The 22,404-nt window shown below is 34.3% G+C and overlaps 2 protein-coding genes across 2 annotated transcripts; both read left to right on the top strand.

Annotated features, from left to right (window-relative positions):
* Window positions 1-455: 455 nt before the first annotated feature.
* Window positions 456-16,566, top strand: LOC114174955 (uncharacterized). The gene is made up of 24 exons (XM_028059690.2): window positions 456-809; window positions 3,405-3,485; window positions 4,040-4,139; window positions 4,265-4,349; window positions 4,436-4,485; window positions 4,709-4,788; window positions 5,029-5,088; window positions 5,457-5,556; window positions 5,647-5,724; window positions 5,906-5,973; window positions 6,095-6,163; window positions 6,242-6,319; window positions 6,402-6,497; window positions 8,151-8,221; window positions 8,567-8,644; window positions 8,746-8,839; window positions 10,979-11,077; window positions 13,675-13,892; window positions 13,980-14,094; window positions 14,669-14,800; window positions 14,875-14,982; window positions 15,051-15,160; window positions 15,249-15,350; window positions 15,434-16,566. Exons 1-24 carry the CDS (start codon window positions 765-767, stop codon window positions 15,954-15,956), a joined length of 2,640 nt encoding a protein of 879 aa, XP_027915491.1. The 5' UTR covers window positions 456-764; the 3' UTR covers window positions 15,957-16,566.
* A 2,780-nt stretch (window positions 16,567-19,346) lies between these two features.
* LOC114177894 (uncharacterized) lies at window positions 19,347-20,855 on the top strand. The gene is made up of 2 exons (XM_028063484.2): window positions 19,347-19,498; window positions 19,729-20,855. Exon 2 carries the CDS (start codon window positions 19,807-19,809, stop codon window positions 20,587-20,589), a length of 783 nt encoding a protein of 260 aa, XP_027919285.1. The 5' UTR covers window positions 19,347-19,498; window positions 19,729-19,806; the 3' UTR covers window positions 20,590-20,855.
* Window positions 20,856-22,404: the final 1,549 nt, after the last annotated feature.

Here is a 22,404-nt window from a genome sequence, read left to right as displayed (position 1 = left end):
TTATTATCTTAATTTAAATTTGTATAAAAGTTAAAAAATACGAACACAGTCGCAAATTAAAATATGTCGGTTACTAGTCAATTTGAATGAAAAAACATAATATATTATTATTAATAAAAGAAGAAAAAACAAATAAAATATATTTTAAATGATTTAATATTTATTTTAATTTTCTTTTGAACTCAATCCTATTTTTAGTTTCTAAAAGAAAAAGAGCAGCAGTGACGTGAAAGTTGAAAACACAGGAGGCATAGCGGCGTGACCGTGTAAACCCACAATCGCTCGATTAATCGTTTTTGTATAGATTTTCCAAAATTCCAAACAGTCCGTAATACCCATGCCATGTGATTAAATTGCGAAAGAAAGAAAGAAGCGCGCAATCGCACGGATCGCACTGAAGTCAATGGTCCAGTTGTAATTTTTCCGAAACCTCCAAGGGCATTAATGCGATTCCATGCCATTAATTCAATGCGTTAAGAGTTTTCTACTTCTCTTTTTGCTTAATCGAAGGTCGGGGACAGTCTTGCACAGAGGAAAATATTTAAGGGGAGAGAGAAGAGAGAGAGAAAGAGAGAGATAAGAGGGAGAGGAGAAAGTTCACGCACTGCTATGTTGATGGCGGTTAGGGTTTCCTGTTGATCCCGCGAAACTTACTTCTTTTGCTGTAATTGTTTTCCTTCTCATTCTCCTTCTCCTCAAAAACCCTAATTCGAAGCCCCCAAGATTGAGTGTGCCCGTTCTTGCTTCAATTCCGAGGAGCTGCGATGGGAGCGCCGGAGAAATCACAGGCTAACACTAATTCGATGCAGGCAAGCTTCTCTATTGTAATTTGATACCTTATGCTTTTCCCTAGAATCTAGTCTCTGCAGTTTTTTCGCTTTTTTGATGTTGTTTGGACTTCGATTTAATTTATTTGGAGCCTTTTGATGTACTCAAGTGTTAGCTTTCGTAAATTCATTTGGATTGGTTTTCATATGGTATCACTCGGGTCCTGATGTGCTTCCTCCGTTGCGTGTGTATGGTAGCAAGTTCATCTCATAAGATATTGACTTTGAATCGTCTCGGACTGGTTACCAATTGAACCATGGTTCGGTGCTTTATGCTATTAGAGAATTGGGTTTGTTAGGTGCCAATTAAAGTATCCAAGCAAGTAGGCTAGATATACACTTCTTGTTATATTAATATCTGGTTATAATTTCTTGGAAATTATACCCTGGACTTTTAGGATGTTAGAAATTGAAATGAAGGTTAAGAATATAGTTTTTTCCTTCAGACCTTGTCTTGGAGGTTATTGGAGGTTATCGCGGTTGGGCTCGTGCTCTTTTGAGCTGTAGTTATTTGACAAGGATCCAACAGTGTTGGAATTTTTGATTTGAAATCCTTAGATATGCGCAGACCTATTTGAGCCTGAAATGAATTTTTGGTATATCCCAGGATTTTGGCTGCAATTTGGTTGGATAGTATTCTCCGTTTGAATTTGTATACGGTGGGTTAGAATTTGTGCAGTTGTTGTAATGTCACTGTGCAGTGAGCTAGTTATGGATTTGTGGTCCAATTTATAGTCTTGTTATGATTTGCTGCTGTTAGCTTGGTGGTCATTAAATGTACACAGTATTTTTTTTTTCAGCGAGTTACACTGATTTCCCTTTTTTACTTTTCTCAACCTTTTTTATTGTCAATACCCTGTAATCAGCCAGTGGTGATGTGTTTGCTACCACCTGCTATTCAGAGTTGAAATTGTACTCAGTCCACTGTATCAATGTTTGAACGTGAATTGTTATGCCTTAGGCACATTAGGAGAAGCCGACTGGAAAGACTAGTTCACTAGGTGGAGTCTCATGGTTAAATTTCTAGTTTGCTACATTGAGCTTCCTATCCTAGTCAATCCGAGACTCATAATAGGATACTCGGTGTTGTGTTCTTAATACTGATGATTGGTTCCCTAGTGATTATTGGTATCCTACTTAAATCTAAAAATATAATAATATATCCATTTGTTATAGTTTCTCTGGAATTTTAATTGGATGTTTGTGTAGTTGTTTGTCTTTTGGCTTGTTTTCTTTCACCTACTTGTTCTGCTTATGTGTAGAAGACTGGTCAGTTACTTAGTTTAACTTTTTATGAGAATTTATCAATCACTTTCATTAATAATCAAAATTCACATATTGTAAGCTAGTAGAACTGATTTTTTATTCGAAGATCAACACTCAGAAGTACTATACTTGTCTTTTTAGTGCTTTAACGTTGGTTTTATCGCAAAACACCCTCATTACAGTGAGGAAAGAACTATCTGGTATTAGTATTCGAATGATCTAAATCTGATTACATTTGAGTCATATTAATCACTTGGGAAACGATCAACAAAATCAAGAACACGATGTCTAGTATCCTTTATGAGTCCCGCATTTTGTAGAATAGGAAGCTCGATGTAATAAACTATTAATTAAGCCATGAGAATTTACATGTTGTGAACCCAAAAACATATTCTGTATTAAAAGATTGGTACTCAATAGTAGTATATTTATCATTTTAGTGCTTTAATGCTGGTTTTATTGTGAAACATGCTTATTGCATCTGTGGAAAGTAGATCATATGGTTTTCGTGTTCTCGTGTGAGGCATGTTCAAACTTTTGTTACATTTCAATTATATTCTTCTCTTGTGCCAATTTACTCAAACAGTTAAGACTAGCTTTCGAAATTAACAGAATCTGTCTCCTTTAATCTTTACAGATTAACTTGAAAAGATACTTTAGTACTCTTTTGAGATAAATTATTGCAAACGATGTTTGTTGATAAGTTAGGAAGCCTAAACATTATCCACTTGGTCTTCAGAACTGAAGACAGAAATTGTATAGTTTTGGCCTGAGAATTCATAATAATGGTAATATTAATTTTCAGTGCTTCATGTTTATTAACTACTATCAACTTGGAAGAAAAAATATTTTTGTTATACTTTGCGATTATTATATATTTCTTTTCTTGTTTGATGTTCTTCTGATTTTTCTCGTACCAATTTCTGAAGTTTGGGCATTCTTGTTTCATTTGGCTCATACAAAACATTTTCCTTTTTGGCCTTTTTTTTATTTCCTAGTTGCTTCACATTCTTTATAGCAGAGTATTTAGATTGTTTTTGAATTAATACGTTATAATTAATTTAGATTTCACATATTCAATAACATGAATAATAGATATTTTCATGGGACCGTAGCTGTCTGCTAAAGATTTATGCATATAGTTTTTTGTGTTGTCTTTACTTATATTGTAATACAATTTATGTATTTTGGAATTCTGACATGCAATATGCTCTTATCAGCGTTTTCTTCTGTATTGCTATAATGTGTGGTTGTGAAGAAGCACACATGTTCATTTCTTTTTACTTAATCTCTCTCCTAATTGGATTTCAGCGTGTTAAGGTATATCGTCTGAATGATGAAGGGAAATGGGATGACCAGGGTACTGGTCATGTCTCTGTTGATTATCTAGAGGTTTGTAAATCTTTTTTTTTATGCTTTAATTTGTGACATGACAGCTTGGTTAATGGCATCATTTAATTCGAGTAGTTTGTTACACTTAGTGGAAAAAAGGCTTTTGATTTGCTTGAAGCTTTCATTAGTGAATGACCTGCCCATCACTTTTAGCTGCTTTGTTTTCCCTCAGGTAGTGTTTAGATTGATGACTTCTAAATTATAAGAAATTTGAAATGTATTTAATTGCTTCGATTATTATTTTTTATTTAGTAGTGGGTTTGCAATGTGGATATGGATGCATTAAAGTTGAAGTTGTAACACCCTATATTAGTATAATTCTACTACTAATTAGAGCGTTACAGTTTTGATATTTAGCATAAACAAGCACATAAATATATACATTGTACTTACAATCCTCCAAAATAAAAATATAATATCTTTCAAAATTTAATACTCTTTTAAAGATATACATTGTCATTTATACCTGGTTTTAATATTTTCTTTTTCTTTCTCATTGGACAAAATTCGAGATTCCTTGCATCGAACATAATTAAGTATAAATCTTAATGCAGCGATCAGAAGAGCTGGGCTTATTTGTTTATGATGAAGACGATAATGAGACCATACTGTTGCATCGCATCAGTTCTGATGATATTTATAGGAAACAAGAAGGTAGTTAGTAGCTTTTATGCTTCCTCCCTCTCTTTCTCAGTAAAGGGAAGTTGTCATTCATTTATGCTTGAAATATAAGGGGTTGTTGTTTTATCAGTTTGATGGATATGCTTTTTGCTCTTCAGATACAATCATCTCATGGAGAGATCCAGAATATGCTACAGAACTGGCACTTAGCTTTCAAGAGACTAGTGGTTGCTCTTACATATGGTTAAAACTTAACTTATGATTGTCTATTAAGTTGCGTTTTTCTGCTGCTGTATATTGAGCTTAATTAACATACGTGTTTTGTTTAGGGACCATATTTGCAATGTGCAGAGGAATATGCATTTTAATACATTAAATAGTAAGTAATGCGAATTTAATCTCATTACCAGCTCTATGTTGGATGTGCTTATGTTTTGTATCAATATTTGAATGTTCAAGAAATCACCAATGAATATTATTTTCTATGAGCTAATTTTAGCTTCTGCAACAGAGGAATGTAATGTATACTGCAGAATTGTGCTATTTATGTACTTGTTTATGGGTTTATTGACTAAGTCTGATTTTTTTGCTGGATATCTCAGATGAGCCATTTCACAGTGTCAATAGTGAACCAAGGGAGTTGCCTGCTGTTGAGCTTTCAACACTTCCTTTGATTTTAAAGGTTTGGACATTATGTTAATCTTACGATTTTCTGCTTAAAAAGTGAGACTTTAAACCTAACTTAATATCATAAAACTAGCTTGTAAAAGAGGTTTGCACACGTTTATACACTATGAACATATTTCTAGTGAATGTGGGATTTCTAACATTTTTGTTTATATCTTTCTAGAGTAGTAATCATACATGCATGCATAACATTAAACTCAATGTCTTTTGGTTGATTTTTTCTTTTGGTTTGCAGACTGTCGTTGACACTGGCTTTGCAGATCAGTTGCGGCTTACAGAACTAATATTAAGTGATGTAAGCTAACATAAAACTCTTGTGATTGTGCATGTTTTGTCTTCATTCGGTACACTGGTGACCTTCATTTTGCATAATTTGGTGATCTCTCCTCTCGTTCAAGTCTTGATCTTTATAGTTGTTTTTATTGATGTTTTGGTTAGAGAGTTTACTGTAATGGTGCATATCACAGACCTAGGACAGTCCTTATCCCAGTTCCTCTATATAATCAAATTTTCTGTAATTTGGGTATCATAATTGTTCATATAAATAGAATGCATGTGATAATTAATGGTGCTATCACTCTGTCACACTGAGCTGCACTCCCTGCTCTTCTTCTAGTATGTTATATATCTGTACATTCCTTTTCATTGGGGTTTATATTGCAGCAAGAGTTTTTTCGGAAACTAATGGAAGTATTCAGAATGTGCGAAGACTTGGAAAATATTGATGGCCTTCACATGATTTTCAAAATAGTCAAAGGGATTGGTCAGTTTTCAATTTTACACCATTTTCACTTGGATCCTGATTTTGTGAATCATGTTTCATTCATTCTAGTGATATGTTTCTGCATTGCAGTTTTGCTAAATAGTCCAGCGATTTTTGAGAGAATTTTTAGTGATGACTTTATAGTGGACATTATTGGTGCCCTCGAGTGTAAGTGTTTAGTCTTTTTCATGTCTATTCTCCTGTGGTTTTGCTTTAATATTTTATAATACTTTGTTGGCTGTATTCAGGGCAAATAAAGGTTTAAATTTGATTTAAGTGATTTAGACAATTTCATTTCTTCATTCTTTCCCTCCACCTTTTCTGAACCACTTGTTTTAGCAATATGCAGATGATCCAGAGCTTCCCCATGTTCAACATCATCGTAAATTCTTGAAAGAGCATGTTGTTTTTAAGGAGGTATGATACGTACGCTATTCCTTTTTTATTTTTTGGAGAGCTGTAAGTTAGGTGGATCTTTACTCTGTAAATGTCATAGGATTTTTCTTCCTATTAATATGTTGCCTGTTTTATCTTGTAGGCTATACCTATAAAAGATCCAGTTGTGTTGTCAAAGATTCATCAGACATATAGAGTTGGTTTTTTGAAGGTTTGGGTCTTTATTATGCTTTCATGGCTGATTTCTTTCCTCTTCAATATGATTTTTACCTTCCCTTCTCACTTTCAGGATGTTGTTCTGGCTAGATTATTGGATGAGGGTATTGGTGCAAATCTTAACTCCATAATACATTCAAACAATGCCTACGTAAGATTTCATTAACAAAGAATGGAAACATCATTTTGTTTAGTGAATGTTGTCTTTATGGTTGTCTGCTGTTATTTTTTAGGTTGTCTCTTCATTAAAGGATGACAGTACATTTATCCAGGAGTTGTTTGCTAGGCTAAAATCACCCACCACGACTCAAGAATCAAAAAAGAATTTGGTAAGCCTTGTTGAAGATTTGTTTTATCTGTTTTTCCTTGGCTATACTTGGAAGAAAGCTGTTCCTCCTTTGTGGGCTTGATCTGTCACCAATATGAGTGATTAAGGGGGAATTTTTTTTCATAACATTCCCCTTCTAGTTAGTAGTTACATTTTGTACTCTGGAGATAGATCACAATCCCTATAATGATCACTCATCTAATAAATAAACTTATATATGTCAGTGCTATTGTACAATTCCATCATGATGTTATATCATATTTGAATTTGTTCTTGCTTGATGATGTATCTTATTACACATTTTTGGTCATGTGGTTGCATCTGGTTAAATTTTACATTTTCACTTGTTAAAGAAATATAATCCCTGTAAATGGTCTCTCTGTTCTGTTTCATTTATTCCCCGTAATCAGCTTAGGGTTAAAAACTTTGGAATGTATAATGTCCTGAGTCATGTTTTCTATTGTTAATCAATGTAAGTACTACTGGTGTGGAACACCTTGTGCTCCACTTTCAGATTTCCTTGAACAATGCATGTCCATTGTTGCTGACACTGTCTACTCCAGTAAAGGTTCTCCTATTCTACGGTCTTCAGCTTGATCACAAACTAAATATCAATCTGTGATGTTCAAACCATCGAAGAATGTGTTGGTATAAAGTGAACCCATGTAATCTGAAGTGTTTGTAGTTGCAGTGGTGCATTCACATCATCTGCTATTTTTACATCTGCTTTGATGGAACGAGGAGATATATTGATAGAGTTTAGAGCAAGGTAGTTTTAACCAATGTTACTAAAGCTGACCAAGCTTGGCCGCCAGCTGGATTGGTTTGGCCACCAGTTGGAAAGGCCAATCACTGGTTCAGTTTAGATACTAAATCGGGCGTGCTAATGAATTGACACTGATGTCATCAATCCATACATAAACTGGATTGGACCATGCAAATTGTCTCTTAGCCAACTGGATTTTCTTGGGGCCAAGGCCTTCTGCTTGCTGTAGTCATAGTGGTCAGACTTAAGTGCAAGTATCTGTGTGTAAATCGGATTTAACAAGTGCAAACCTCCCCTAAGCAAAGTAGAGGGTTTCTCATGGTGCAAGGCTTTTTGCAGTCATGTGGTTTATCATTGTTGCTTGCTAGTCACAGCCGTAAAAAATAAGTGCAAGTATGTTTGTAACTGCATTAGGCTGTAGGCTGTTTGTCAAGCATGTATGAGTGCAAATACTTGTAGGTTCTTGTGTCATATGTGATGTGTAAGTACAACAGCAGTAACAACAACAACAAAGCCTTATCTGCCTTGGAAATTTTGATTACATTGATCAAATGATGGCATTCAGCACACTTGAAACGAAAATAGTGAAGTGCTTTGTTTATTCTTCACATTTATTTTATTCCAAAAAAGTCATGTAAACCCATATGCACCATAACAGAGTAATTTGGTAGATTACCTCACTATCAGAATAGGGTCAATGTTTTACTTTCTTTAAAATGAATCATGTCTATGTAGCTGTTATCATATATGTTGAGGTTGTATACTATTAGTTCTTCCTGCCTTGTATGGCTATATTTCTTTAGTGAGCAAATACTGCCTTGTTTGGTGCTTATAATTTTTCATAGATTCATATTCTAAATAGTATTTTCCTCTTATTGGGGTGGACAGGTATATTTCTTGCATGAATTTTGTAGTTTGAGCAAGAGCTTGCAGATGGTTCAGCAGCTTCGGCTTTTTAGGTATGTTACATGGTCTCATGAGATAGCTGTTTTTTCTGCTGGTCTCTTAAGAATGAATCTGGTTGAGCACATTAAATGAACAGATGCTTCTTGCTTTCCTTTGATTTGTTTTGGAGTTATTCAGTAGCTTTTAGTGGAAAACATTTTTCCTTAGTCTGCTATAAAGTATGTCATGGTGGGCTCAATTAGGGTTTTTTGATTAAGCCCAAGCGGAACACCTGAAGAACAATTTGCACACACTTGTCAAGGAAACTTTTGATACACTGTAATGCCATTTATTTATTCCATATCTGAGGAGTTATTTAATCCCGTTGGTTATTAGTTTTAAATTCTGAATGTATGCAGGGATCTAATGAACGAAGGCATCTTTGATGTTGTCACCGATGTCTTACAAAGTCAAGACAAGAAGCTTGTGCTAACTGGGTATTGCTCCCTTGTCAATTTGATTGTGTGAAATTCAATTATTATATTTGGTACAGTCCTTATGATTAATTTCTAATATGAAATCACTGTGATGGTTGCAGAACAGATATCCTCATTCTTTTCTTGAATCAAGATCCTAATCTCTTGCGATCCTATTTTGTTCGACAGGAAGGATTTGCCCTTCTAGGACTTTTGGTATGTTTTGTATGCAACTGAGTTCACATATAATTTCTATATGACATTCATATACAAAGATTTATAATTGATAACAAAATTTATAGGTGAACCTATGTATAGTGTTCTCTGTTGCTAAACTGCATTCTGAAACCAGAAGTCTGTTGTGTTATTTAGTGGAGTGTTTTTCTTGTTTCCTTGTATTAGTGCTACCAACTGTTGTAGGATAAATGTGTATTCAGTGATGGTAAAACTGATGTCTGACATCATAGAGTGAATACAAGCCATGATATTAAGATTAAAGATTCAAAACCAAAGGAAAGAAATTAATGATTAACCAGAGGACTGTTCTGATAGCATTAACTTTGAACAGTTACTGCAAAAAGTCTGAGTAAAAATGGAAAATGGGGGATAGGTTTAGATAGAAAGGAATATGAAGAACTCAGACTTCGAAACATCTGAAGTGAAGTTTGATTTTGCTTCACTGTTTCTGTTTATGGTTTTTCTATACTGTTTTGCAAAATAGTTTTACAATTTATTTAAAAAAAGAAATTAAAAGAAATCTGTTTGCGACAGTTTTAGAAGAAGTTGCAGAAGCCTTTTTTTTTTCTTTTTTCTTTTAAATTTAGACAGTTTTCTGATTTTGAATTTTCAAATCACAAAACTTACGTACAGTTTCTATTTTACTGTAGGTGCTCAAATTTGGAGTTTTACTTTGATAATTTAATGTTTATTAAATGTATCCCATTTTACTGAGGTGAAACTCTGAATATGATTGTAATGTACTGTGTTTTCTCCTTTTTAAAATAGTTGATAAAAACATGCTTTTATGTCAAAACCTAAAAACTGTTTTTATTGGCAGCTATTAAAGAAGCCCCAAGTATCCTTGAAATGAGTATTGCTTTAAGGTAAAAGGACATCTGACAAAATATTAAAATCATCCCAGTAGGATAATTCAGTTCAGTGGAATTGGGTGCTTAATCCTGTGTTTGGAAGCAACTCTGGATTTGAAAAATAAGTTCTTCCTAGAATCAGTAAACAATTATTTTGAAATTTGAATATTGTTTCATTTCTGACATGCGGAAATTGTTTCTCTGACTGGCAGCTACATTGATAAGGATAGGAAGAGGCCTTCTTTCCATTGATCTAATCCTTGGCTCCTTATTATTCTATTGAACTTTGTTCGAATTCTTTAACTGTGCCCCCATCTACGGGTTGCAGATTGGTCTGTTTTCCTGTGAGATTGGAAGCTCCAATCTGAAGTTCCAATTCCAAATATAATTAAGTGGCTGGAAATCCATAAGCTGGATTCCTGTTGGGTGATTCATTGCAGTGATGTTTCTTTGAGTTTTTTTCAAACCAATCTGGGGGTGATAATATTTTGGCCTTTATATAGTTCCCTGGTAGTAAATTTAGTGTGGAAAACTGCAGTTCCCATGGTCTCCCGTGCACAAACTAATGAAACTGATGCTTCTGGGTTTTTTGGTTACATTTCTGGGAATATTGAAAAAGTATTCTGAAATTTAATGCATTTTTGTTATCAAAATGATTCTGAAAGTTGTTATATCTTTAATTAGTTATGGTTTATATTATGTGTGTGTCTTTATGACCTTTTCTTATTGCAAAATAAAAATTAATAACATGTATTGAATTTTGAGTTGTCTTTTTTTATCTTTGAACATTTACATATTTTTATTATATAAACTATTTGTGTTGCATCTACCACCTTTAGATAAAGCAGCCACACCATGTCCTCACTCTGGAACTAATTAAAATCTAATTATTGGGAGGCATAATATTGACGAGAAATGAGTTGGATTTATTATTGACTGTATTGCACAATAAGACTACTGCTTTTCTGTTGACATCACAGCGGTTGTGAAGCAGACTCAACGGTAAAACAGTTGTAACTGACCATGATCGTTGTAACAACTGACCACAATGGTTGTAACAGGCATCTGACTAACTAAATCAATTACAGAAAATGATAACAAACTTCTATATACAATGGAGTTATACACACCCATACGAAATATGCGATTTATGGATACTACCCACATAGTTTTAATATTTACTAGTTGATTTGCTATATATGTAGTTATGGTTTATTGGAAAGGGTAGCCCGGCTCATATTTATTATACATGCTATCTTTTACACAGGTTAAAGGAATGCTAACAGATTTTGAAGAGAACATGCACTGCCAGTTTCTTGAAATTCTTCGCAATTTACTGGACTCATGCACATTGTCTGGATCACAGGTTCATGATTTCTGCTATTTTCTGGAGCCTATCAGTTCTTACCTTGCTTGTAACTTCTTGTTGTATGATCGTTATCTTTCTTGACTGATATATTTATGTTTGTTTTTCTTTTGTAGTAGCTAATTTTTAAGTGACTCGTTTTAGATTAAAAATTTGTCAACTCAATTCTTTGACTTGAAATTTGCATTTCCATGCCTTGATATTAGTTTCTTTTGCATTTATATACTTTTTATGATGGAATTTTATTTTGGTGAATTTCTTTGTTTTTGTTATACTTTAGTGAAAATTAATAAAATGTATCGAGGGTGGAGGGTGCAATTTAGAACTTACTGTGGTGGTAGCTTTTCATTTGGAGTCACTGTATTTGTGTGACTTTTCTTTTCTAGATTTAAATTCTGTGTTCTAACTGATAGTATACTAAATATTTGGACAATGCAGTCAGTTAAAATTAAAAGTCAGGCTGAATATTTTTATGGGGACCATGTCTTTTTTTTTTCTTGTTGATGAAACCATGATCGTGTGATCAGAACATGATTATTGACCTAATGAGCTTCTCTTTTGAGTTGCGTAAAAAAGAAAAGAGAAAAAAGTAAGTTATTTGTTAAAATGTAAAATAACAAGTGTCATTTGGAGCTGTTATATAATTAGCATACTTTGAATAGTAACAGTCACGTTGACAGTTAAAAGGAGAAAGACAGGCGCAGATTTTATTAAATATGTTAAGAATTGATATTTGAGAGAGATAACTAAGCAAACTTTTTATGGAGTAGTCATTGGTGCTTGAGAAAAAAGGGAGAGAAAATTTGAGTGGATCCATGTCAATTACGCACTTGAGTACACTTTATATTTATTGATGAAACACAGGATGTAAACACATTTACCCTATTTTCATAATTCTCACTCCCTCTCAAGCTAGAGGATAGAAGCCATATTTACCAAGCTTTTTATGTGCGTACAAGCAATTTGAGGATCTCTTAATGAGTTGGTGAATACATCAGTCAATTGTTCATTTGATTTTTCAAAGCTAGTTGTAATATTTTCTATTTAGATCTTCTACCTAATAAATTTACAATTTGTTGAAATATGTTTGGTCATCATAGGACATTGAATGAGGCAATATGGTAGGCAAGCTGATTAAGATCAATGAAACATCCCAAACCTCAATTCTTTAAGCAACCATCTGAGTTCATGTAGCAGCGTTAGCACTGCAGTGAGGCAACTAAAAATCAGCAGAGTAGGGTGAGAATTGGCATGTACAACTTTCTCAAGTTCTCTCATAGGAAGGGTGCAGTAAACGGGAACATATCACAATTCTCGATTGGGTACATACGGGAATTCACTTAACAGAACAGAAATATTTCAACTTTGGCATTTTTGTGGACAAAAAATGGATGGGGGTGGGTGCATTTTGTGTGTAAAACTAATACACTAATAATTAGTGGAAAATCTGTTGCATCAATGTGAAGAGAAACGATTAAGATGAGTAATTTGGGAGATAAGTAAGCCCTAAATAAAGATGGGAGGTTATCTTCCAAGTCAGGGGAGATATCTGTTGTGCTGGATTGGTTGCTGATGCAGGTACAAATGCCTCTTTCGAGATGAGAATGGTGTTTCTCTTGGCTGCCTTTTGCAGTGAGCTTGGGAGGTTGCTTTATATGTGCAGCAGAATTGTGGTGAATTTTTCATGGTTTGGAGTTGGCTTGGTGTAGAGGCTTTTTGTAACATTGGGATTTATATGTATTCTGAGATTGCTGAGGTTGTTAGCTAGCAGATGTTATCGCTTGCACCCATGTTAAACCTCGGTTAAAACCACCATGTTCATCAATTTACGGGGTCACGTGATTTAGCAGTCATGTTTTATGTGAGGCTTATTAGGTTGCATAAGCCTTAGCTATGTTTGGTTGGGGTCTTAATTTGCAGAACTTAATATTTTACGTACCTCCTGACTTTTTTCTCTAATTCCTTGAAGGCAGATCTTACCTGTATTTTCTTCTAGATGTTTCTTGTCTTGAATAAATTATTCGGTCACAATAAATGTATAGGGAGAGGTTATTGCTATGGAGGTGGATAAGCATACTTAGGAAGAAGCAGTTTCATACTTTCAGCCTTACGGACAAGATTGATTTTCATCAGGAAGCCTACGTTATTTTTGGGCAGAAAGTAGGAACAGAAACAGTTATATACTAGAACATGTAATACTGACTGTTTTTAGGGCTTATTAGAATATGATGAATAGTAACTGTCATGTTGATAGTTTATGATGGTAATTTGGGTAGTGAACTCATCTAACAATCTTTTTGACCATGTGACAGCCAAAGTCTGCTGCACTTTTTGGTGATTTAAAAAAATTCTATTTTTCAATTTATCAGCTGGTGTTCTATCATTTTTTTCTTGCATTGCATTTTGATGTCAACATACTAAGTTTTGTTTGTGCAGGGATAAATTTTGAATGTTGAATTGTATTTTATATTATATCTGCTGAATTGTTGGAAAAACTTGTCAATTAAAGTTTCACGTAAGATGAAGTCTATTTCTATGTTGGCATGATGGGTAATACTAGAACTTGTTTTATTGACTATTTTAGTTTTATCTGACAGAGGGACACTATTATTGACATATTCTTTGAGAGGCATTTGGGGCAATTGATTGAGGTTATAACATCATCTTGTCCTTCCGAAAATACTGCTGGTGAAAGTGACAAATCGATAGGTCCTGGGCGAAGCGCTCATTGTCAGAGTAGAACTAAGCCAGAGATTCTATCAAACATATGTGAATTACTATGCTTTTGTGTCCTACATCATCCATACAGAATAAAGTATTCTCTTGCTGCTCTGCAGTGTTCAGTTGATTTTGTACTATTAAGCATGAAAATTATGTTTACGGTTCTCTTTGCTGTTTTTAGGTGTAACTTTCTTCTTAATAATGTGTTTGAAAAAATATTGCTATTGACACGAAGGGCAGAAAGATACTTAGTTGTTGGTGCTGTCCGGTTTGTACGAACTATTCTCTCCCGCCATGTAAGTTCAAATTGCCTTGACTTCAAAAAGAATTAATCTTATTATATCACTGTTCAGGGGGGTATGTAATGTCGACAGAGGCCTATTATTACATTCTTATGATAGAGCTAAAGTCTCAAATCTGTCCAAATAAAAGGTGATTGAGAAATAAATCTGGGCACAAATACAGTAAAGTAAAGTACAACTTTTACTGGTTCATTATGAATTGTGGAGATAATACCCATTGGTGCAAAAAGAGAAGAATTTTATTTTGTGGTAGATATCTCAGTTTTGTCAGCTGCATTGATGGCCTGGTTTGACAATTTAGGGGGTTCTGTCTTTAGTATTGTCATCATGACATCTGCAATGGCAGCTGTATATCATGCAACTGATTTTTGCTGCAGGGAAAGCCTGGAAAGAGTTTAATGTTTTTTCTCATTTAAATATACTTCATCATAATTGTAAAAATCATGTAATTTGTGAATTATATTGAATGGTTCCTTATTACCAAGGTTAATGTTTTTCCTTTTAGAAAAACAATTCATTGGCCTATTTACTTGCATTTCATCTAACAATTTAGAGTGTTAAACTGCAGGATGAGCATTTGATAAAATATGTTATTAGGAATAACGTTCTGAAACCAATCATTGATGCCTTTGTTGCTAACGGCAATCGCTACAATCTGCTTCATTCTGCTGTTCTGGAGCTTTTTGAGTTTATTAGGAAGGTGTGAATCTTTAGTAAGTGTTGTGGATCTTAAATGCCTCAAGAAATCTTGAACTGATACGTTGCATTGTACAGGAGAATCTGAAAGCATTGCTGAAATACATAGTTGATTCTTTTTGGGACCAGCTGGTGAAATTTGAGTATTTGGCGTCCATTCACTCACTGAAAGTAAAATATGAGCAGGTAAACCTTTTTCTTTGGGTATGACTTGCGGTTGAAACACAGGCTTGAGTTCATGTGCTTGCTTGCAGTGTTTGGATAATGGTGGGACAAAAGATGCTGCTACTGTTGTGGACCTTCGTAGACGAAATGATGAGCGTGCTTTGGAGAAAGAAGAAGAACGATACTTTAATGAGGACAGGTACATTATCTTCTTTCCTGATCATTCTAGGAGATTTTCAGTTGTTTATATAACTAGCATGGGGTCTTACTTTTCGAGTATTTGATAGTGATGAGGAGGATATTGCTTCTGCATCTGTTCCGCGGAATCAGAAAGGGCACCAGCAACCTAATCTATCCAATGGAGTTGCTTCAAGCTATTCACAGTTAAGGTAGACTTCTGTTTCTTAGTATTATGTTTAACTTTCTCTAGTCCATATGCTATATAAAATTATTTGTTCATCTTGATTTTCAGTCCAAGGTCACTGGTTGACTATGAGGATGATGAGGACGATGAAGATTACAAACCACCACCAAGGAAGCAACCTGAAACTTCTGAGGAAGATGATGGGGTACTGGAGTCTCTCAGGCTAAAGAGGAAGTTGCCTTCAAAAGATAAGGAACCTGAACTTGTGAAGAGACAGAAGTTATCAAAGAATTCTAAGTCTAAAGATAGTGTCTTCTTGTGTTCAACATTGAGCCAAGCTACGCTACCTAGTAAGAAAACATCAATCAGCTTTCAGACAAGTGGTCGAATAGTTGAGGGGAGGACGGGCTCTTGTGAAAATAATGAGGGAGATGTACAAAGTATTTCTAGAAGCAGTTCCGATAATAGCAACACTGCAGGAGAAGACAATCACATAGAGAAAGAGGGTGAAGGCTCTAGAAACTTTTCCGATTGCTTGCATGCAAAATCAGATAACATACAATTGGGTGGAGAGGACCATCCATTGGTTGCCCCAAAGTCCTCACCAGAGATGGCTGTAAATGGATCGTAAGCTTTCACTCATCCAAGAAGGCAAATTATTTGTTTCATTTGACGTCTAGATTTGCTGGTGGGTAAGTGGTTCTGACTACATACATAGAGCTTTGAGACGAAGGAAATTTACCTACAAGGGGGTAAATTCTGCTTATGCGTTGCATCGAGGACGTGGGAATACTGTACAGTGCCACTGAGAGGCGGGGAGATATTAATACAGCAACGTGGGTGGATATGCTCCAATTCTTCAGTTTGCTATTTTGGGCCCTTGAGCTTATTAGTTGTTTTTGTATGACATTCCTGAAATAATTTTCTTAATTTTCCCCGTCCCCAAAATTTACCTCTTCCAGCTCATTTATTTTCGAAGTTTGTCAGAGTATCCAAAGTGCAAATGAGGGGTAATCATGTTATATCGTATCCCTTCTCAGTGTTTGAACTTCATGATTGAGGGCACCAATATCTTGTCCTACACAGCTCTTCCATGTGTCTTTTTTCCTCCTTTATTTCGGTGGTGGGAATACGTGCTGTGAGTATCTAAGGCCCATTTTTCACTAATGTAGGGAATTGTCAGCCGTTGTAAATCTATCAAACTGTTGAGTATTGCAAAGAACTCTTATGCAGTTTTTCTACATCGCAACTGGATTTTACATTGGTTAATTATTGATGCGTGTTGCTGCCGCGAACCCTTGCATCGATCTTGTATTTTCCTTTCCTATTTCGTATTACAACGCATTTTGTACTGAAACTGCAATTTTGCAATAGCCCAGCATTTATCCTTTAATACTAACGTCCTTTTTTATTTGGATTGGTTCTGATTACATACAATAGATCTGTGTGGACTGAGTTCGAGACTAAGTATATCAGTAGTGGAACCAAAGCTATGAAACTCAATTCATGATTTGCTTTTCTAGAAATGTGAACTGGTAGATTTGGTGTTATTTTCTTCATGATATGCCAATAAAAATACTTTCGGAACCCATCTTGGAAAAGATAAACGAAAGACGTATAGCTTATTTGTTTTTCTGTTCAAGATATCTCCAACCAATGTTATCTCAAACCTACATTTTCTTTATTTCGCAGTAAACACTGTATTGGAATGAATCAGGTGATTACAAGGGTATCAAACCTCAGTTCAGTTCAATGGAACAAAAGTCCAAACATGCTTAATAAGTGAGATAGTAACTTCTTTCTGTGGCTGACAAAAGTAACTCGCCATATCTTTTCACCAAGCACTCCTTCCCGAAGTTTTTTCTAGTCCTGCATTTGTGTATGAAGCTATTCATAAAAGTGTTGATCCTTTGATTGGGGGAGATATAGCCAAAGATAGAAAAGTGTACATGATCTGTTGGAAGGATATAAAAGTAACTCCAATAAAACCATATTTTAAAAAAGTAACTCGGTGTTAAGCTAGATTTATCAATTCAAAGAACTTTTTTCTTCTTCTATGATTTCTTCCTTTATTAATTTGTAATTTCTTTTATTGATGTACACTTTACCTTAATTTTTAGAATTTTGTATGAGATTTTAATTAAAATAAAAAGTCATGATATTTTTTTATTATTGTTGTCATTTTTCATGTTGTTGTTACTTATAGATTCTCGCAAGTTTGAAAAATTATTTTGTTTCACATTTTGGTATTTTTAGTTGTTGTGTTGTTGTTTCTATATCAAAGTGGTATAATAACTTTTTGGTTTGGAGATATATTTACTTGCTTGATCAATGAAGACAAATACAAATATGATTGTTTCAAATGTTAGAAATTATTTGCGAAACAATGGGATCTTTTCACTTTTATTATATGTTGAATTGTATATCTAATTAAGAATGAGATTTTGAGCACCAATAGGTGTATGATTTTATTCTAGACAATGTTAATAACCGCATTGTTAATATGCATATGCTAGAAGTGAGAGACTATTGAGTTCTTGTATGTTTCTAACTCAAGCAATAATAAATTACTTTTGTTGAATTGCTTGATGAATTTGAGGTATAAATCATTTAATGAGTTTCAAGGACTTGTAGATTAGTTGTGACGAACGAATATCAATTTCGATGATAAAATTTTGGAACTATGGCTATTGAATATTCTTCCTGATACTTAAAAGATATTTTATATTTTAATTATAAATTCAACCTCTGATGACATATTTTTTTCTGGATGGCAAATATTGGTGTTCTTAATGAATAGATGATAAGGAAAATATATGATTTTTCATCTTAGTCTGAGGTGCTTATCATAGAAAATAGAAAAAAAGTAAAAAATGAATCAAAGAATACTAGAGAAGAACATAAGCAAGTTCAATTCAAAATATAAGAATATAAAGTGTCATTATTGTAATAAACTTAAGCACATTCAAACTGATTTTGTAGAGTTGAGTTAGATTTAAAGTTCATTTCTAACATGAAGTGAGATGCAAATCTTACTAAGCCAGTTTTGTTGCAGACAATGAATACATACATGTTTTGCTTTTTAAATATCATCATAATTTAGTTTTCAAAAGACTGCCCTATATTTCTTTAACCGTCACGAGCTATTTGCATTTTCTTATTTTTACCAAGTATTTATATTTAATATCCAAATATCGCTGACTGTATTTCCAAACCCCAATCTTTTCTGTTTTGAATTTTTATAACATGTAATAAATGCTATAAAATTGTATTCATTTACACTATTTTAGAAATTATCACGCGGAAATAGTTTTCAACACCTTTTCAAACGTCATATTTTCTTTGACAATTTCTTAAGTTTCTTTTTATTTTTTTAAGAGATCTTTTCGTTCATAATTTCTTAAGTTTTTTTCCCTTTACCAAGAGACCGGCACATTTTCTTTATTGATCGACGATGTTTAAAGTCAATCAAATATTTGTAACTTAATTACTGCCTATGTGCCTACATTTGCACAACCCATTCAATTAATTTGGAATTTCAATTAAATTCCTTAACTTTTATATTATTATAGATGTGATTTCTTCTAAGTTGTTTAGTGTCAATTCGTGAAATCAAGGAACATAATAGAAGTTTTTAATAAAAGAGAGAAAAAAATAGAGAAATTATAAGCGCAGTGATAGAAAACACTATAACTTTTTATTATAAAATATATGAAGATTTTTAATTATTTTTTTCATTTTTTTAATTGCGCGTATTTTCTATTGTCCACATAATGTTTTATATTTTCATCTTTTTTTGAAAACTATTTTATCAAATAAAATATTTCAAACTTTTTTATATAATTATAACCAAATAAAAGTAATTCTTATTTTGCATAAATTTATAATAAATACTCTTATTTCAACATAATAAATATATTTTCAATAACGTTATGCTATTATACGTTACTGACAAAGGTTAGTAACTATTATATTTTCCATATATTTTTATAACTACTGTATTTTAAATACCTATAGAAATAAAAAACAAAGTCAATTAACACGTTTTTTTCAGTAATTAGATTAAACGTAGCAATTTAACGAACTATCACTCTTTCTCTCTCATACTGTAGTATGTGTTCTTTCTTTCTCTGAACAACCAAATCGGACCCAGGGCATAAGGAAAGTGATGAGGTGAGTGAGATTTTTATTTTTATTTTTGTTTCAACTCTTTCAATCGTTCATTCCAAATGTTGATTGAAAAATGACTCGAAGGGATATTGTGTAGGGTTTCGATTTGTTCGATTTACTTTTTCTTATCACTGTAGAACAATAACCCTATTCTTTGGATTTTCGTAAGATTGCAACTTGCTGTTTTTTCTTGCTGTAATAACTGACGTTGGGTTTTCAAAAATTGGAATTAGTTTTCGGGGAATATAGTTGCTGCAGAGTTTATATCTCTGTTGTTAAAGTTAAATTTGAGGACATATATGATATAGAACATGTCAAGTAAGAAGGAAGAAAAATCTCAGGCTGCAGCTGAAAGAATCAAGGCTGCGGCTCTGAGTGCTGCTAAGGGCCTCAGCCGTGCTCAGGCTGAAAGGGCGGCGGCCGCGGCGGCCCGAAATGTGAATGCTTATGGGCAGAAGGAAGAAGGGCCTAGCAGATGGCAGGAGAAAAGAGAAGCTAAGAGGCAGATGTATTTGATGAGTACTGAGAAAGCTGTTAAATTGGGTGAAAGGAAAGACCTTAAGCCTGCAATGTCTGCTTCAGGTGGGGCGGCGCAGTGCCAAAAGTGTTTCCAAAGTGGCCACTGGACGTATGAATGCAAGAATGAAAGGGTTTACATTTCAAGACCTTCTCGGACGCAGCAACTGAAAAACCCTAAATTGAGGGTGAATGTGGCAGAGACTTATGATTTGGATGATAGTGTTGTTGATGATGCTAAGGAGGAAAATGCAAAAGCAAGTTCCAAACAAACCAAAAGGAAACATAGGTTTGACTCTGATTCTGGAAGTGATAGCGAGGATTCTGTTTTTGAGACTGATAGTGGGTCGTCGTCTGTTACGGGATCAGATTATTCTTCTGGAAGTAGTTCGGGTTACAGTTCATGCTCTGATTCAGAGGAAGAACGAAGACAGAGGAGGAAGAAGCAGAAGAGAGGAAGACGCAGGAGGTACAGTACATCATCAGAATCATCTGATTCTGATTCTGATTCTGCTTCAGACTCTGATTCTGATGATAAAAGCAGCCAGAGAAAGAAGAGGCATAATCGAAGACGCTGAATGAGACTTAAGAATGTGTGCAGCAACTAAGGGTTTGGTGACCAAGGGGACAACCACGTCCATTGATACAATCACGAAGTTTCTGTAGATATGGTGCTTGTTTATGATGTCCTTAATGTAGAATAAGCTCTGATAGATGCGAAGTTGTGTTTTTTTTTTCTTTTATCCCTGTGCTCTCTTGATTGAAGAGACCTGCATGTTTGGCTTAATGTATCAACATTTAACTTTGTGAATGTGTTCTATATTAAACTGAGATGTTTAAACAATTGGGTGGCTTTTGCTATTGTTCGAATGCTGTCATACTCAGATGCTCTCATTTGCAATGTAATTCTTGTGTAGTTTTGAGGCTTTCATTGCAGAGTTATTTCTTGCATATTGTCTATCTCAGAGGGCTTTTGGGCATCTAGATTACACTAAACCAACTGAGCTTGAGCTTGTTGTAAGATCAGCTGTATTACCCAACCCGCCAATCAGGCATATGTTCGGTTGGATTGACACGCCAGGTACCCCAAACCTACACAGAAACACACACCTTTTTTATAGATCGTGGCTTAAATTAAAGTCCGCTTTTAGTTTCCATGCTTCTGATGGATCCCTAATGTTGTATTCTACATTCAATTGTAGTTTGTCTTGTTACCAAACATTTGTTGATGGATCTTCTTATCTTCGGAAGCCTGTGTGTCAGAGATCATGCTTAACTGCGACTTAAGTGATACAATTGTGGATGTGCTCTATTTTATACTCAGATGCTTAAGAGCATGGCTGGTTTTGCAACTGATGCAATTTTTAAATTTTGTAACACTCCGATGCTCATTTAAAGCTAAATTCTTGTTTATTTTTGAGGCTTTGGTTACTAAGTTGGTTCTTGCATCTTCTCTATCTCTGAGGTATTTCCTGCATCCAGACTATGTCAAACTAATTGACCTCGAGCTTATTGCTTAATCTGTTTGCATAATATGAACCCCGCTAGCTTTGGGTTTTCATGGTTCAGGTGCATATCTTTTGCTTTGTTCCATTGTGTGTTAGCGTTTTGGGTCTTGGAAAGCTATGATTTAACTGAAATTATGCTGGTGCACTACTGTTTTTTTAAATAATCGTGTTTTAATTAGAGCTCAAACACTAATCAACTAGCAATTGTTGCTAAACTACACCAAAAATTATTTTTTATCAACAATAAAAGAATCGTACTTATAATAGTATAGACCATCCTCAAAATCAACCCATCATTAACTATATCAACTTAAAATTAACCCTTATTGTTTGATTAATTTCCCATGTGAAGACAGTCTCCATAACCTTCAGCAGCCTCCTCACTTTTAACAAGCTTCACTTAATTATGTAGATTCATTACTGCAGCAAAACATAGGACAAAACAAAAACCTTATCACAATATTGTTTAGGGAACATGTATTTCTCAGCCTGTCTATAAAATCATTTCATCACCTCTGCTACATCCTTTCAGCTCCACACTAGTCTTATACTTGACCCTCCTTGTTGAGGTAAAGCTAACTTGAGACCTTGGGGAGGCCTTTACAGATATGAGTAACTCATGTTCAGAAGTACAATTTTAACAGTTGCTGGTTCTTTATCTTGAATGTTAACATCATACTCAATGTTGACAGCGAAAATATCTGTTTAAAACTTCCCTATAATACTCATATGATCAAATCTAACAGAACAAAATGAGCACACACACACTGATGCGATGTCTACCCGGATTGTTGTTGCTGATGAGGATTTTTGTTTCTAAAATTCATCTGAACATTGTGCTGATGATGAAACGACATGGTAGTTCTGTTAATTGGATCTCTGGGC

The sequence above is a fragment of the Vigna unguiculata genome, chromosome 3 (genome assembly GCF_037176805.1).
Source record: "Vigna unguiculata cultivar grain cowpea cultivar isolate G323 ecotype 2 chromosome 3, ASM3717680v1, whole genome shotgun sequence".
NCBI classification, from domain to species: Eukaryota; Viridiplantae; Streptophyta; class Magnoliopsida; order Fabales; family Fabaceae; genus Vigna; species Vigna unguiculata.
Note: the sequence above shows the minus strand (reverse complement) of the source record. Positions and strands in the feature narration are given on the sequence as shown.